Raw genomic sequence first — 17583 nt, 5'->3', positions numbered from 1 at the left:
TCAACTATAATAAAAAGTGAAATTATAAACTTCTCAGGTAAATGAGCAAACCAGAACAGATTGTATGGAGTATGGTAACCCAGACCCATGAAGACAAACCTCACATGATCTCCCTTATTAGAGAGGTCTCGCTCCAAATCTTCACATGCAAGGCTATACAACGAAGCAACTACAGAAACCAGAGAGGTATCTATACACCATTGCCAGAGTGGTAGGGTGGATGAGAAACAGAAAGGAGAATAGGATACAAATAATTTAGCAGGAGGAATAGGAAAAAGGAGAGAGTGACATACTTAGGGAAGTGGAAGGAGAAAAACACAAGAGGAAGAATATTGAAATAGTGCATGGGAATGTCAAGGAATCTTATTATTGACTCCGCACACAAAATAATTTGTGTGTGTGTGTGGTGTGTGTGTGTGTGTGTGTATACATGTGCACACATACAGTTCTATATATGTAGGCCCATATTTACAAACAAAACCATCTAACAAACAACAGTCCTAGACAAGAGAAGCACTCTTCTGAGTTGTTGGTCAAGATTGTCTAATAGAAGTCAAGATACTGATGACTGTTTCTATGGCACTTTTTTGCCCCCACGAGGAATTTCATTCTATATTGTGTATTCCATACCACAGAGCCCAAATGACCCTAAGCTGAATCTGTTCTGAAAATTCCTACCTGGAGACTAGCATTTATTTTACTAGAAGTAGCCATGAAAGCTGACAAAGAAGACAATTACCAATTGTCCTAACCAGCTATCATGTCAATAAGAAGGCAAAAGTAATTTATTCCCTCTTCTTCCTTTCTGCATAACAATGTGACTGACCAGGAAACTGGCACTAAAAATTGAATGATATTACATTGCTCCATAAAAGTAAAATGATTAACTTATTATTGTGAAATAATTGCTTGAACATTGTTTGTTTTGCCCCTCCCTTTTGAAGTTTGATGTTTACCGAACTGGATACTAGTAATACACTGAAGTTCAATATCATATACAGCATTGTTAATAACAGTGTTCTCAGAAGGACCATGACATCTGGAGCTTTAAGCTTGAGAACATGGGGTTCTGTAGCATGTGGCTCTTATCCAATATCCTCCTAACTGCATGGCTTTTTATTGCTATACTTCTAATAGTGTAATTTCTTATGGACAAGCAGTCAAGCATAAGAGAATTTGAGGTCCATAGCTACTGAAACTACAACATTCACATACATACTCTGTAAGTTAATTAATAGAGAATGTAAAGCAACAGTAAATATAAATTAATTTATAAAACTGTATTTGTCTAGAGTTAATAAAGGGTTACAATTCATTATCTTAAAGACTTTTTAATTTAGAGTGGGCAGACTCATCTTATAAATGTTTTGATAGTGGAAAAGAGATATTTATTCAGCAAATAATAATGAGTTTTCGATTTCTGCTGTTATACATGTAGATAATCATTTGTTCATATAAATATGCACATGTACACCTATATTATATATATACAATATATGTATATATACAGATACCTACTATTATTTATAAATATATATTATAATATATATATATATATATATAACTATTGTATAATATATATTTCATATACATATATGTATGTGCTTGTGTATGTGTATATGTTTGGGCATAATATGAGACTTTTAGAATGAGGGAGAATAATTCATCATAGCTCCTGTTTGACTAAGGTAACCTGTCAATGTTTGAAAAACCCTGTGTTATTGAATATAATTATTAGAAAGTTAGACATTTAAAATAGATTTAAACCAACACTGTTTTGAGTGTGCCTTGGTGTATTAATCAGAATTTTCTATAGTAAGAGAACATATGGAATGAATCTCTCATATATGTGGGGGTTGGTTGGGGGAACACCCTCACAGAAGCAGGAGGACGGGTGAGATAGGGCATTTCCAGGCTGGGGACCAGGAAAGGGGAAAACATTTGAAATATAATTAAAGAAAGTATCCACCAAAAATGTCAAAGGAAAAAAAAGAGAGAGTAAATTTCAGGTCTTGAATAAAATAGAAGAAATGGAATTCCAAGTCAAAGGAAATATTAATTCTAAAAAGAATATTAAAAAGAAATAAAAACCAAGGCAAACCATATATATAACCAAACTTTTTCTGTATAATTAGTTATCAAAAGGAGAAAATACTCTTAACACAACACAAAAGAAAATGTGTCTGAATATAGAGAGATGCTTAACAGGGTATAAAATAGACTCTCAGGAAAAGAAATAGAGAGTACCAGAAAGAGAAAGTCCAATGATGTTTAAAAACCAGATACAACATTTGTACATGACATAGAGTATTTTAAAGTTGAAAGGGAAAAACATTAACTCACACATAAAAGCAGGAACCTTAAAATAACACATGTTTTCTCAATAGTGATCATGGGATGCAGAGGACCTAAAAAGATCTTGTGCAAACTCTGAAACCTTGCACCCTCCTCAAATACTAACTCAAAATGCATCAAAGACCTAAGCCTAAAAACTGAAACACATGCCTAGACCAAAAGAAAGGCAAAGTCCTACATAATATAGGTACTTGAAATAATTTTCTGAATGTGACTCCATTTGTACAGTACTAAAGTTCAACACTAGAAACAAGGAATTTCCAAAACCTCAAAATCGCTTGCAAAACCCAAGAAACAATCAACAGGTTGAACAGGAAGTCTACTAAGGGAGGGAGATCTTTTCTAGTGATACATGTGAGAAAAGACTAATATCCAAAATACAAAAGAACTCAGAAAGCAAGAAATAAAACACAAAAAAAAATGTCCCATGCAAAAACAGGCCTGGGATACATACATAGAGTGTACAAAGAAAAAAGAAAAGATTAATGTCAAGACATACTCCAACCTATTATGGTGTGTTTCTTTGATATTTCTGGTACACTTGTTCTTTTATGAAAGAAAATGAAGGACTAGTGTATCTGTGGAAAGCAGAGGGAAGTAGAGAGTGAATGTGAAGGAATGAAGTGAGAGGACCCTGTTGTTGGGATGTATTAAGTGAAAGATGAGTAATAAAAAGAAAAGATATAAAAGAAGATGAAGAGCCGAGCGTGGTGGCGCACGCCTTTAATCCCAGCACTTGGGAGGCAGAGGCAGGCGGATTTCTGAGTTCGAGGCCAGCCTGGTCTACAAAGTGAGTTCCAGGACAGCCAAGGCTACACAGAGAAACCCTGTCTCGAAAAATTTAAAAAAAAAAGAAGAAGAAGATGAAGAATGGCTAATAAATTTCTCAAACAGGATCTTGAACCCTAGTGGTTAGGAAATTGTAAATCAAAACAACTCTTTAGATTGCACATGTCTCTGTCAGCATTGTGAAGATTAACAACTACCACCAATAACAAAATAACAGCAAAACCCTGAAAACGAATGCTGGTGGAAATGGAAACCTCAGGAGACTTCCATAATATTGCAAGCTTGTGCAGCCACAATGGAAATCAATGCAGAGAATCTTCAATATGACTAAAATAAATCTACCTCATGAAGTAGCAGTACCATGCCTTGATAAATGCCAAACCAGTTGACATCTTGACCCACATATACTTGATCATCTATGTTCATTCCTGCCCTTCCACAATACATAGTGAATGCAAGCAACCTAATTGTTCTTCAAATGATGAGCAGACCATAAACATTCCGGGCATATACAATATGGAATGCCATTCAAATATAAGGAAAAGTGAAATCATAAACTTCTCAGGTAAATGAGCAAACCAGAACAGATTGTATGGAGTATGGTAACCCAGACCCATGAAGACAAACTTCACATGATCTCCCTTATTAGAGACTCCTAGCTCCAAATGCAAGCCTATACAACGAGCAACTGCAGAAACCAGAAAGGTATCTATAGACCATTGCCAGAGTGGTAGGGTGGATGAGAAACAGAAAGGAGAATAGGATACAAATAATTTAGCAGGAGGAATGGGAAAAAGGAGAGGGTGACATACTTAGGTTAGTGGAAGGAGAAAAACACGAGAAAAAGAATATTGAAATAGTGTATGGGAAAGTCATAAGGAATATGTGTGTGTGTGTGTGTGTGTGTGTGTGTATACATGCACACACATACAGTTCTATATGTGAAGGACCATATCTACAACCAAAAGGATCTAACAAACAACAGTCCTAGACAAGAGAAGCACTCTTCTGAGTTGTTGGTCAAGGTTGTCTAAGAGAAGTCAAGATACTGATGACTGTTTCTATGGCACTTTGTTGTCCCCAAGAGGAAGATCATTCTATATTGTGTATTCCATACCACAGAGCCCAAATGACCCTAAGCTGAATCTGTTCTGAAAATTCCTACCTGGGAACTAGCATTCATTGTACTAGAAGTAGCCATGTATGCTTACACAGAAGAATATTACCAACAGTCCTAACCAGCTATCATGCTTATAAGAAGGCAAAAGCAAATTATTCTCTCTTCCTTTCTGCATAACAATGTGACTGACCAGGACACTGGCATTAAAAATGGAATGATATTACATTGCTCCATAAATGTAAAATGATTAACTTATTATTGAGAAATAATTGATGGAACATTGTTTGTTTTGCCCCTCCCTTTTGAAGTTTGCTATTTACCAAACTGAGTACTAGTAATACAATGAAGTCCATTGTCATACACAGCATTTTTAATGACGGGGTTCCCAGAAGGACCACCACATCTGGAACTTTAAGCTTGAGGACATGGGGTTCTGTAGCATGTTGCTCTTATCCAACATCCTCCTAACTGCATGGCTTTCTACTGCTAAAGGGGAAGGTAAGTGGAAGCAGATTTGAAACATGCAATTTCTAGTAAAATATTTTTAACTCCTGTATGTACATGATAACATTTTAATTTTATTTTAACTTGATAAAACAATATTAATAAAAACTAAATTATAAACTATTTTAAGTAAAACAGACAACTTATTGATAGTAAAAATCTATTTTTGGAAATATTTTCTGATAAGTAATAAGAGAAAAATTGAATAAAGGTATTTTGTCAGTTCTCTAATTTGAGAAGTGTGAATATCCTCTAAATTACAATTTGGAGGGTAAAAATAAATTCATCTTGTAAATGTGTAAATAGTACATGTAACAAGATTCATTTTCAAAATGAAATTCAACTGAAAGAAATATAGCCATTGAACCTGACAGAGTCTAAATATATTCTGGTTGATTTGGGATTGATTTCATCTCTACAAATTGGATACATTTTAATTTCATAGTCATTAAAATGAGTAACTTTTCCTATTTCAAACTAAATATATTGCAGCAAATGAACATGTCTTTAAGAAGATAAAAAAGAATTATGTTATTTTGTAAGTGAGCCACCACAATGTTAACAATTTCTTACCTGATATCTCCGATGTATGTAGAAAGTGGGAGACCATGTTACCACTGTATTAACAGTGTGTCTGAAGAGAATTTAACAACCACCCTGAGTGATTCATAAAGACACTACATCCTAGTGGATTAGCAAATAATGCTTTAAAGATGGAGTAGGATTCTGGAATTTAGTCACTGTTCCTGAATCTGGTTTCATGGAGTATTTATTTTCCTATTTGTTGTTTGCTAATGTGTCCACATAATGAGGGGTAATTTATGGAACTCTTCAATCCTCACATTACATTTGTTTTAAGATCCCCCCTTTCTCATTTTGAATCATTTCAGAGATTTAAGTTCATTTTTTATGCTATAAATTTGAATTCACTTTGAATTGTTGTCACAGGAAAGCATTCATTCAATGAGAGAAAAGTCCACCTGTGAAATGACAAAAAATTGCTTTCATTTATTTTATACTTTTATAATTTTGATATTTTTGTATAATTATATTTCTCTTCTTATTTCTTCTCAACTGTCCCTACTCCCCTCCTTCTTCTCTGACTCAGATTTTCCTTTTTCCCAAATTATTATTGCATAAATATATCTATACCTACATACATATATATATCTATCCCTAAATAAAACCTGCTTAGTCCATTCCATATGATCTGTAAATACTGTATGACTGATATTCTGTACAGTGTGGAGAATAGTAGTCACACTTTTCCTTTTGAATGAGTGAGTTCACAAAGTATACAGTAAGAATAGCGAAAGAACAAGTAATGAGAAAGAGATAGAAACATAGGTGACAAAGGACAGACTGAACAATGATAGACAGACAAACAGATGGAGAACATTATTTCAGGAACTATGAACTCCAACACTGATCTTCTAGGGTAGCTAATTATGGCAGCTAAATTATCGCAGCCATCTGAGCTTCCCCTTCTGAAATTCTTCCTGCATGATACTTCTAAGTAATAGAACAGAGAGCAACCATAGAGATCACATAATCAAACCAGGTGCTCTCAGTTTCCAGCAGGAACTGACTAGAAAAGTTGAAACAATAAGCAAAAGTTTCCAGTTGTGTTTCTCACCCTCACCTCCTGTAGATAAATAGGCTGTCTGATATTTCAGGTGTTTATATCTACTCTTCCTGGGAATCCAGATGGAGAACTCGGGCTAGACGCCTGACCCTGCTTCCTCTGGGGGTTATCTGACATCAGTGCTAATGACATTACCTTTCTGTTACTTTTTTCCTTTTTTGTGGAAGCTTCATGCATTGGGACACAGTTCTACCCTTGAAACTTTAGTTAGATAACATAAAATAGCTTGCTTCATTTATTTCTTCAAGTTATTATCAGTAGCCAATTTGATGATATTATTTTTGTCTTCCTATCATCTATCTATCTATCTATCTATCTATCTATCTATCTATCAACTATCTACCTATCTGTCTATCTATACATTTATCTATCATCTATCATCTCTATGATCTTGTGATTGTAAAACAATCTTTATTCTTTTTTTCTCTTTTATAGAAAAGAGTTTCTTTTCATTTCCTTTATTATGGGATATTTTATTTATTTATATTTCAAATGTTATCCCCTCCCCAATTTCCCCCCAGAACTTCCCTATCCCATCTACCCTCCTCCTGCTTCTATGGGTGTGTGCCCCCACCCACCTACCAACCTACACTTCCCTGACTGCCCTCGCATTCCGTTAAGCTGAGGCATCAAGCTTCCATAGGACCAAGATCCTCTTATTCTATTGATGCCCAACAAGTCTATCCTCTGCTACATATATGTCTGATCAGCCCCATGATCAGTTCAATGGTTGGCTGTAAGCATCCATCACTGTATATGTCAGGCTTAGCCTCTCAGGAGACAGCTATATCAGGCTCCTGTCAGCATGCACTTCTTGGCATCCACAATAGTGTCTGTGTTTGGTGACTGTATATGGGTTGTATCCCCCAGTGAGGCAGTCTCCGGTGGTCTTTCCTTCAGTCTTTGATCCACACTTTGTCTCCTTCTTTGCTCCTGTGAATATTTTGTTCTCCCTTCTAAGAAGAACCAAAGCACCCACACTTTGGTATTCTTCCTTGTTGAGCTTCATGTGGTTTTTAAATTGTATCTCGGGTATTCAGAGCTTTTGAACTAATATCCACTTATCAGTGAATGCATACCATATGTGTCCTTTTGTAGAAAAGAGATTATCTCTTACAATATATCATGATTACAAGTTTCCTCTTCCTTTATGCCTCCCAGTTGCTCCCTCTCTCCTCTCTAGATCTATCTGTTTTCTGTCAAGAGTCGGCTTCTAAAACATAACAAGGAAACAAAAATAAATAAAATATAATACAATAGTACATAAACTATTGCATTGAATTTGGAAAAGAGAGAACTATGGAATGAAATGAACCCAAAAGAATGCACAAGAATCAGAAAACCATTCTTTCACATACTTCAGAATCCCATATAAACACTAAACTATACACAGACGATGTGGGACCGACCCATTCAGGGCCTATGTATGCATGATGCTTCAATCTACAGGAGTTCATATGAGATTTACTCAGTTGACTTGGAGGGCCTTTTTTTATTTCCCTGGAATCTTGCATCCCCTGGGACTCTTTATGTTCTTGCTATTTGTGGAAGTTTTCCTGAATTTTGAGGGAAAGGGTTTGATGGATAGATCTTGTTGGGAGACCAGTGTTCCAAGGTCTCTCTTTTCTACCCCAACCTTTCTACTTGCCCGTGTGTGTGTGTGTGTGTGTGTGTGTGTGTGTGTGTGTGTGTGTGTGTATGTGTGTGTGTGTGTGTGTGTGTATCAAATATGTAGCTGTGGATATGTCTAATGGTTCCTACCTGTTGTAGGAGGTCATCACTGGTCGTGACTGGTCATCACTGAAGAAAGTGCTGATCGACCTGTATAGCCAAATATAATTAGGAATAATTTTATTTCTTTTTTCAAGTCAAGTATTACTTGTTTTTACACTAGCTCTTTGGACTGTAGGCTCTGATTCTGTCACCCAAGCAATATTGAGTATGAGTTTCATCTTATGGTGTTGGCCATAAGTCAAATCAGATATTTGATTGGTTAGACCAATAAGCCCAGTGCTACCATTGCCCTGTCATATTTGACAAGAGGGACAGCATTGTAGATTAAAGGTTTGGGGACTGGGTTGGTGAATATATTATTCTTTTGGTAGCTTACAGAGTATTTTTCTCTACTCATGTCCCTAGAACACAGAGATGAAACTTTTTAGGTATCCACCAGCTTATTCTTTCCCTGTTCAGTAAGTTGTGTTGGTGTTATCTTCACAAATGTGAACTTGGTAGCTTGGGGAAAAGAACCTATTGCCTTGTCAATAGACTGGGTTTTTAAGGGATTTCTTTGACCCCCATTTGCCCAATAACTCAATCACATGTAAACCAATACCAGGGCTGGAAGTTTGATGTGTTGATCAAAGATGGCCAGTTGGAACTCAATGTTATATATTTTTTGGAGATTTCATTAGGAACACCTTCATATATATTTAGGAATATTACCTGCAATAAATTTTCATACTCCCCCTCAAATGATCCTCAATCCTAGTTGTCTCTTTCTGCACTCTCTCCTTAGCTCCTCCTGTTCTCATTGGCTCTGCCACAAAAATTCACCTAGAAAACCTATTTTATTTCCTCTCCAAAGGAGACTCATGTGTCCCCTAGTCCTTTTTTTTATACTTAATTCCCATGGGCCAATGGATGATAGCTTGATAATCATTTACTAAATGACTAATCTCCACATATGAGTGAATACATAATATGAGTGAATACATATTTAACTTCCAGTGTCTATGAAAAAAATTGTTAGAATTTATATGGTGATTGCATTGAATCTGTATATTACCTTTGATAGGATGTATGCCAATACTACCTCTCCATGATCATGGAAGTTTTTAACCAGGCTTCTGATGTCTGATTCATTATTTTTCTTGAAAGACTTAAATATTTTATCATATAAACCTTTCAATTGCTTCAGTAGAATTATCTCAAGAGAGTTTACATTGTGTGATGCTATTGTAAATACTATTATTTTGTGCCAATTGTTTCCTTTTGTTGTGATTTCTTCTTTTTGATCTAGAGTTTTCAGGTGTGTTGTTATGTTTCTAGTATGATATTTCTCCAGGTGTTTTATTTTTTAAGTAGGCATGCCATGCTATTAACTTGCATCTAAGCACACTTTCATTGTGTTTTATTTTCATTTTATTCTAGAAAATCTTTAAATGCTTCCATAATTTCTACCTTGAAATCTTTTTCCCTCAGGAGAGAGTTGTTCTGTGTCTATGAGTTTATAAGCTTTCTGTTATTTCTGTTGTTGATATCAGCTGTAATTAATGGTGCTCTCATAGAATGCAGGATATTATTTCAATTCTCTTCTGTTAAGACTTGTTTTGTTACTAAGTATATGATCAATTTCTGAAGGAATTCTGTGAGATACTGAGAAGTATATTCTTTTGTGTTTGGGTGAAATGTCTATAGATAACTGTTCAGTTCCTTTGAGTCATACCATCTGTTAATTCTATTAATTCTTTACTTAGCATTTGTCTGGATAACCGGTCCACTAGTGAAAATGAGGTACTGAAGTCTCCCAGTATCAGTGTGAATGAGTCTACTTTATTTAAGCATTAGTACTGTTTCCTTTACAAATGTGGGTGCCCTTGCATCATTTGTGGTATAGATGTTAAGAACTGAAAGATTATCTTAGTACTAGTAGTATTTTATATATATTTATACATATGTGTGTGTGTGTGTGTTTGCTTGCTGAGATTATTTATCCATGTAATATTGTTAAATGTACTAGAACCTGGAAGAACTCAATGTATAAATGAGGCAGAATAAAGAATCATGCAATTGGATCTTTATTCAGAATTGTAATAATTTAAACTCTAAGGGTTAATAAAGGTCATATGAGTAATGTTTGCATAAATCAAGCTTTAGGAAATTTCAATGTCGAGTTGGACCTCACAAACTATGTGGCCCCAGAGGCATATTAAGAATAATTGAAATAATTAATTAAGTAAAAGCACAAGCTGTAATGAGTAGTACAAAGTAGACTTGTTCCTTTGTGGAAGAACACAGAAACACATTCGAACAAGTCTATGTTTTGCAGAAATGAGTTCATAAAATGATTTTTTTTCTCACAAGCGCTCAACTCTCCTCACAGGAATCAGTTTCTAGACTATGTACTAATAATTCTATTATTTCATGGTTGTAGGTAACATCTTTAGGTTGTGTTTTCCTTCTTGTACCTTCTAATTGAATGTCATTGCAGACAGATACTGCTCAAGTTTGTTGTATCATAGAATGTCTTATTTTTTCTATCTATGATGCTTGAAGATGTTGTTGGGTATAGTAGGGCATCTGTAGTCTCATAGATTCTGCAGCAATTGTACAGGCCCTTCTAGCCTTAAGAGTCTCCATCTCCATCAAGAAGTTAGGTATAATTGTAATAGGGCTGACATTATATGTTACTAGCTCTTTTTCATTTGCAGCTTTTAATATTCTTTCATTGTATGCTTAGTGTTTTGACTATTATGTGCCAAGAGGAGTTTCTTTCCTTGTACAATTTTCTGATTTTCTGTGTGGTTCTTTTACTTTTACAGTCACGTCCTTCTTTAGGTTAAGATAATTTTCTTCTATGTTGATCAAAATAATTTCTGTACCTCTGAAATCTATTCACCTTCCTCTGTTCCTTTTACTTTTAGATATGGTCTTTTCATAATGTCCCAGATATTCGCTGAGATTTGTGTGAGGAAATTTTCCTTGTCTGATGTATCCATTTCTTCTATCGTGTCTACAACATCTGAAATTCTCCCATCCATCTTTTAGGTTTTGTTAGTGAAACATGCCTCAGGAATTCATGTTCAAATTGCATATTTCTTTCCATTACATGATTCCCTCAGTTTTGCTTTTCTTTATTGATTTTACTTCTATTTTTAGGTCTTGAAGAGTTTTGTTCATTTTTTTTCTCTCACTTATTATTTTTGTCTTTTCCTGGATTTCTCCATTTCCTTAAATAAGACATTTATCTAGTTTGTATAGTTTTTTTTTTAACATTTTCATTTGCTTGTATTCATAGGCTATCTTTTTCTTTTTAATTTTTCTTGGATATTTTCTTTATTTCAAATGTTATCCCCTTTCTGGCTTCCCCTTCCCCCAGAAACTCCCTACTCCATCCCCCACCCCACCCCAGTCTTTTCTTACTTTTAACCTATGTTAGAATAACGAGGTTCTGTTGTGGTAGGGTTGCTGGGGTCTAGTGAGATATAGTATCCTGGCTGTTATTGATTTTTGTTTTTATTTATTTATTTTATAGTGTCACCTATGTTTTGGGATTTCAAAGATTATGGGGTTATGTGCTAACTTCTGTTTTTGTCTTTGCTTTGGTCTTTGTTGGTTGTAGTTTTTATTTTGTTTTGTCTTTGTTCGTTGGTTTCTGTTTCCTCTCTGGATTTTAGAATAGTGTGAATGTATGTTGCCTGGGAGGAACTTTTCTATGGAGATTATAAGAAGTGCCACTGGAGGTTACATATATAATGTGTTTTTAGGTTTATGGAGATGACAGCTATGAATGGGAACACACTACGTGTCTTGGGGGAGGGAACAAGAGGAAACAACATGGTATTTTCCAGCAGGGTGTATTTATTTAGTCTCAGAATAGGTGCAGCGAGTAAAGTGATATTACCCCAAATGAACTGCTTTAGAAGCAGTGATGAAATCAGTGGATTAGATCTGGAGAAAAAGAAAAGGTGACAATCTATGTTCAGTTTACCTATTTATCAGATAAGTGTGAATTGTGGGTTAACATGAAATGCCTGCTGAATTGTGTTGTAGAATAAAAGAATGAGTGGAGGGAGGAAGTTTAGGAGGGGGAAGATCTCTGAGATCAACCAGAAGCACAGTGGATGGATGCTGCCACAAGCATTGTGGTGCAAAGCTGCTGATGAGACTTTGGAGTAGTATCTGGAAGAACAGAGGGGGAAATGAAGATCTTATTCATCTCACCTGCTTCTATGACAGGGGTAACCTATGTGTTAGCAGCAAGAATCAGTAAAGAAGTTCAAAGGATTGGATAAGGTGTTTTGTTTTGTCTTGTTTTGTCTTGTTTTTGTTGAGACAGGATCTCACCCTGTAGCACTAGCTGTTATGGAACTTATTATGTAGATAATGTTTCCCTAAAATTACTGAGCTCTCTACCTCCCTCTGTCCCCCAGATAATGAAATTAAAGGCATGTTTTGCAACATGAACTCATCTATAGTTTATAAAGACCTTACAGTTTAGTGTTTCTCAACCTTCCTAATGCTGTGACAGTTTAATATATTTCCTTACATTTTGGTGGCCAACAACCATAAAATTATTTCATTGCTACTTTATAACTGTAATTTTGCTACTGTTATGAATTTGAATGTTAATAATTTTGGAGATAGTATTTTACCAACAAGGTTGTGACCCACAGGTTGGAAGCCACTGTTGTAGTTGGTTTCTCCTCACTGTCCTTAAATATGCTTCCCTGGCCATGACTACCACCTCAGCCTGTGTATGTGTCTCTACTATGAGAGGCTAACCTGGGATGTTAGCATTAGTGGGTTTCCACAAGGAATAATACTTGATATGCCTGTCAGGTTTTTCTCAATCCCCACACTGCATATGGTCTAATTCCTCTTGATCTCAAATAATATTCTCATATTCACTGACCTAGGCTGTATAAAAATAGACCCCCATGCCGTGCATGGTGGCACATGCCTTTAATCCTAGCACTTGGGAGGCAGAGGCAGGTGGATTTCTGAGTTCGTGGCCAGTCTGGTCTACAAAGTGAGTTCCAGGACAACCAGGACTATGCAGAGTGTACTGGCTATTTTTGTGTCAACTTGACACAACTGAGTTATCACAGAGAAAGGAGCTTCAGTTGAGGAAATGCCTCCATGAGATCCAACTGTAAGGCATTTTCTCAATTAGTGATCAACGGGGAAAGGCCCCTGTGGGTGGGACCATCCCTGGGCTGGTAGTCTTGGGTTCTATAAGAGAGTAGGCTGAGCAAGCCAGGGGAGGCAAGCCAGTAAAGAACATCCCTCCATGGCCTCTGTATCAGCTCCTGCTCCCTGACCTGTCTGAGTTCCAGTCCTGACTTCCTTTGGTGATGTACAGCAGCATGGAAGTGTAAGCCGAATAAACCCTTTCCTCCCCAACTTGCTTCTTGGTCATGATGTTTGTGCAGGAATAGAAACCCTAACTAACACAGAAATTGGTACCAGCAGAGTGGGGTATTCCTGTGACAACCTGACCATGTTTTGGGGAGGACTGTGGAAGGACTTTGGAACTTTGGGCTTGAAGATCCATTCGTTGTTAAGAGCTCTGTCATATGTTGTGTAGGAGCTTGGAAGATAATGTTGAGAACAGTGCAGAAGATGGAGGTCTGATTTGTGAAATTTCAGAGGGAAAATTAAAGACTCTTTTCAGGGCCATTGCTGTTTTGATTGTGAAGATTTTGTAGTTCTGGTTAGCTGGGGCTGAAGAATCAGATGTGATTAACAAGATACCAGAACTACTAAAGCAAAAACTTTGCATTACTGGGACTATTGATGCTGGTTAGCTGGAGCTAAGAAATTAGCGGTGATTAAGAAGAGACCAGCATCGTTGAGGTGACATCTTCCGGGAAGTGTTTTCTGAAAGCACAAAGAGGCTGTGTTCCAGAGATAGGCAAGGTTGTACTCCTTCTGCAGTGGGACTTGGTAATGTGTAAGGGTCACCCAGGTGGTACTGGTTTTGAAGGCATGAAGGGGTCATGCAGAGCAGCTGAGGCTCGGCACTGTGAGAGGCCATGGAAGGCCATTGGTGAAGGTGCAGCCCCAGTTGTAATTGAAGGCCCAGGACTGAAGGGGTCATGCAGTGTTTTGGAGATGCCAGTACCATGAGATGACCACCAAGAGCAGCAGCAGCAGTGGAGTACAGGCATCTGGAGCCCAGAGGACAACGTATGTGCTACAAAGGGCATGGCTGGAGAAGTGACCCAAGCCCTTGGAGGAGCCCAGAAGATCGTGAGTTGGAACCCAGACGTTGGACGGTCGGAGAATGATTTTTGCTTTGATTGTGACTGTGCCCTGATATTTTCCCTCTTGAAGGAAGAAACTGTTTTAGTGGAGCCCACAGTTAAGAGACTTTTAATTGTAAAAAGACTTTGGATTTTAAAAGAGATGGATATTTTAAGAGATTCAAATTTTAAGAATATGTAAAGACTGTGGGACTTTTAAAGTTATTTAGATCTTGGGGATGAATAAGAATGTAAGGGTTGAGGCTTACTAGTGACGTGTTTCTGTGTCAAGTTGACAAGGGGTCAATTGTACTGGCTATTTTTGTGTCAACTTGACACAGCTGAGTTATCACAGAGAAAGGAGCTTCAGTTGAGGAAATGCCTCCATGAGATCCAACTGTAAGGCATTTTCTCAATTAGTGATCAACGGGGAAAGGCCCCTGTGGGTGGGACCATCCCTGGGCTGGTAGTCTTGGGTTCTATAAGAGAGTAGGCTGAGCAAGCCAGGAGAGGCAAGCCAGTAAAGAACATCCCTTCATGGCTTCTGCATCAGCTCCTGCTTTCTGACCTGCTTGAGTTCCAATCCTGACTTCCTTTGGTGATGAACAGCAGTATGGAAGTGTAAGCCGAATAAACCCTTTCCTCCCCAACTTGCTTCTTGGTCATGATGTTTGTGCAGGAATAGAAACCCTAACTAACACACAGAGAAACCCTGTCTCGAACCCCTCCCCCCCCAAAATGGCCTCCCTAATGATCAGTAACAAAGTATAACTTACTGTACAGGGTGTTACTTAACTATGGGATGAATAAATCTTGTAAGCTAAGCACACATCTGTTCACAAAGCCTGAAGCTACACAAAACCTGTAATAAACTCACAATTACACAATAACACCCTATAGAATGACAACTGCTACCAATTTTTATTTTTGTTATAAATAATGTATGGAAATGCAATACAGTTATTTCCCTGTTTCAAAGTATTTATTGTTTTAGGAAAGATGATCTATCAACTCAGTGGGATGGAGAAGTATGCCTAGGAACCCATCAATAGTGCCAATGACATGCACTCACAGATGAGTGGATATTAGTCACATATTGATTGAGAGTTCATCTTGGAAATTTTTACCTTTGATGAGTATGAAGTGTCTCTCCTTATCTTTTTGATAACTTTAGGTTGAAAGTCGATTTTATTCAGTATTAGAATGGCTATTCCAGCTTGTTTCTTGCTTTGAAAATCTTTTTCCAGCCTGTTACTCTGAGGTAGTGTCTGCCTTTGTCACTGAGGTGGGTTTCCTGTATGCAGCAAAATGTTGGGTCTTGTTTATATATCCAGTCTGTTAGTCTATGTCTTTTTATTGGGGAATTGAGTCCAATGATATTAAGAGATATTAAGGAAAAATCATTACTCCTTACTGTTATTATTGTTGTTAGAATTGGAATTTTGTTCATGTGGCTATCTTATTATAGGCTTTTTCTAGAGCATAGTTTCCCTACTTTTGTTGGAGTTTCCCTTATTATCCTTTGAAGGGTTGAATTTGTGGAAAGATATTGTTTAAATTTGGTTTTGTCATGGAATAACTTGGTTTCTCCATCCATGAAAATTGAGAGTTTTTTCTGGGTATAGTAGCCTGGGCTGGCATTTGTGTTCTCTAGGTTTTGTATAACATCTGCTCAGGATCTTCTGGCTTTGATAGTCTCTGGGGAGAAGTCAGGTGTAATTCTGATAGGTCTGCCTTTATATGTTACTTGACCTTTTCCCCTTACTGCTTTTATTATTCTTTTTTTGTTTTATGCATTTTTGTTTTGATTATTATATGACAGGAGAAATTTCTTATCTGGACCAAACTATTTGGAGTTCTGTAGAATTCTTGTATGTTCATGGGAATCTCTTTCTTTAGGTTGGGGAAGTCTTGTGCTATAATTTTCTTGAAGATATTTACTATCCCTTTAAGTTGGAAATCTTCCTTATTGTCTATGCCTATTATCCTTAGGTTTGGTCTTCTCATTGTATCCTGGATTTCCTAGATGATTTGGGTTAGGATCTTTTTGCATTTTGCATTTTTTTCACTGTTGTGTCAATGTTTTCTATGGAATCTTCTGCACCTGAGATTCTCTAATCTATCTCTTGTATTCTGTTCGTTATGCTTGCATCAATGTCTCCTGACTTCTTTACTGGGTTTTCTATTTCCAGAGAAGTCTCCCTTAGTGATTTCTTTATTGATTCTACTTCCATTTTTAGATCCTGGGTGGTTTTATTCAATTATTTCATCTATTTGGATGTGTTCTCCTGTATTTTTTAAAGGAGTTATTTATGTCCTTCTTATAGTCCTTCATCATCATTATGAGAAGTGACTTTAGAACCATATCATGCTTTTCTGATGTGATAGTGTATCCAGGACTAGCTATGGTGGGAGACTTAGGTTCTGATGTTGCCAAGTAACCTTGATTTCTCTTGCTTCTGTTCTCACCCTTGCCTCCCTTCATCTGATTATCTCAAGTACACCCTGTGCTCAATATATCTGATTGGAACCTGTCCTTTTTGTAATACCAGTTGTTTGTAATACCAGTTGTGTCAGAACTCTCAGAGTCCAGCTTTCTTTGTGATCCTGTGATTCTGGGACCCTGTGATGCTTAGATTCTGGATGTGTAAGAGTTCTTGGTAGTCAAGATTCCTCAGAGACACTGAGATCCTGGTGTGCCCAAGCTCCTGGGATACTGGGGTCCTAACATCCTTGGCTTGTCAGAGTGCCTGGAAGTGGTACCTCCTCTAGGGATATTGGGGTTGTCTGCTGATTTTGAAAACAAGGTAGACCATAGCAGACCAGAATAAACATGAACCACTGCTTGGGCAGGGTTCTATGTCTGTGCTCAAGCTGCCTCCAGGAACCCCCGGTTCTTTTGGAACAGATGTTGTGTTCCACTCACCAGTGATCCTAAAATCCCGGGCCTGCTAGGTCACCTGGGTGGTGGAGAGTCCTCTGGGGACTGTGGGACTGTTTACAGAGTTTGGACCCAAGGTCAACATTATTCTTATTTTCTATCTCCATTATTTAAGAAGTAGAACACTAAATGGAAAAGAAAGAACTCATCACAAATCCATGCTTAGCTCATTGCATTGAGTCCAACGATCTGTTTTCATGGTGTTTATAAATCCTCATCAGAGAAACTGTATCTCAGTAGTCCTCTGGCATTAATACTC

General features: G+C 37.1%; 1 protein-coding gene across 1 annotated transcript in view; it reads left to right on the top strand.

Moving 5' to 3' along the window:
* The first annotated feature begins 4689 nt into the window (after positions 1–4689).
* The window catches only part of LOC147006132 (complement factor H-like), a 54299-nt gene continuing 41405 nt past the window's right edge, over positions 4690–17583 (top strand). Inside the window, exon 1 of the mRNA XM_085834646.1 lies at positions 4690–4762. Coding sequence (XP_085690772.1) covers positions 4690–4762 — 73 coding nt within the window. The remainder of the gene's footprint in view (positions 4763–17583) is intronic.

The sequence above is a fragment of the Mus caroli genome, unplaced genomic scaffold (assembly GCF_978045245.1).
Source record: "Mus caroli unplaced genomic scaffold, Mus_caroli_1 scaffold_1, whole genome shotgun sequence".
Taxonomy (NCBI): domain Eukaryota; kingdom Metazoa; phylum Chordata; class Mammalia; order Rodentia; family Muridae; genus Mus; species Mus caroli.
The sequence above is the reverse complement of the archived record's forward strand: the minus strand, read 5'-3'. Positions and strand labels throughout refer to the sequence as shown.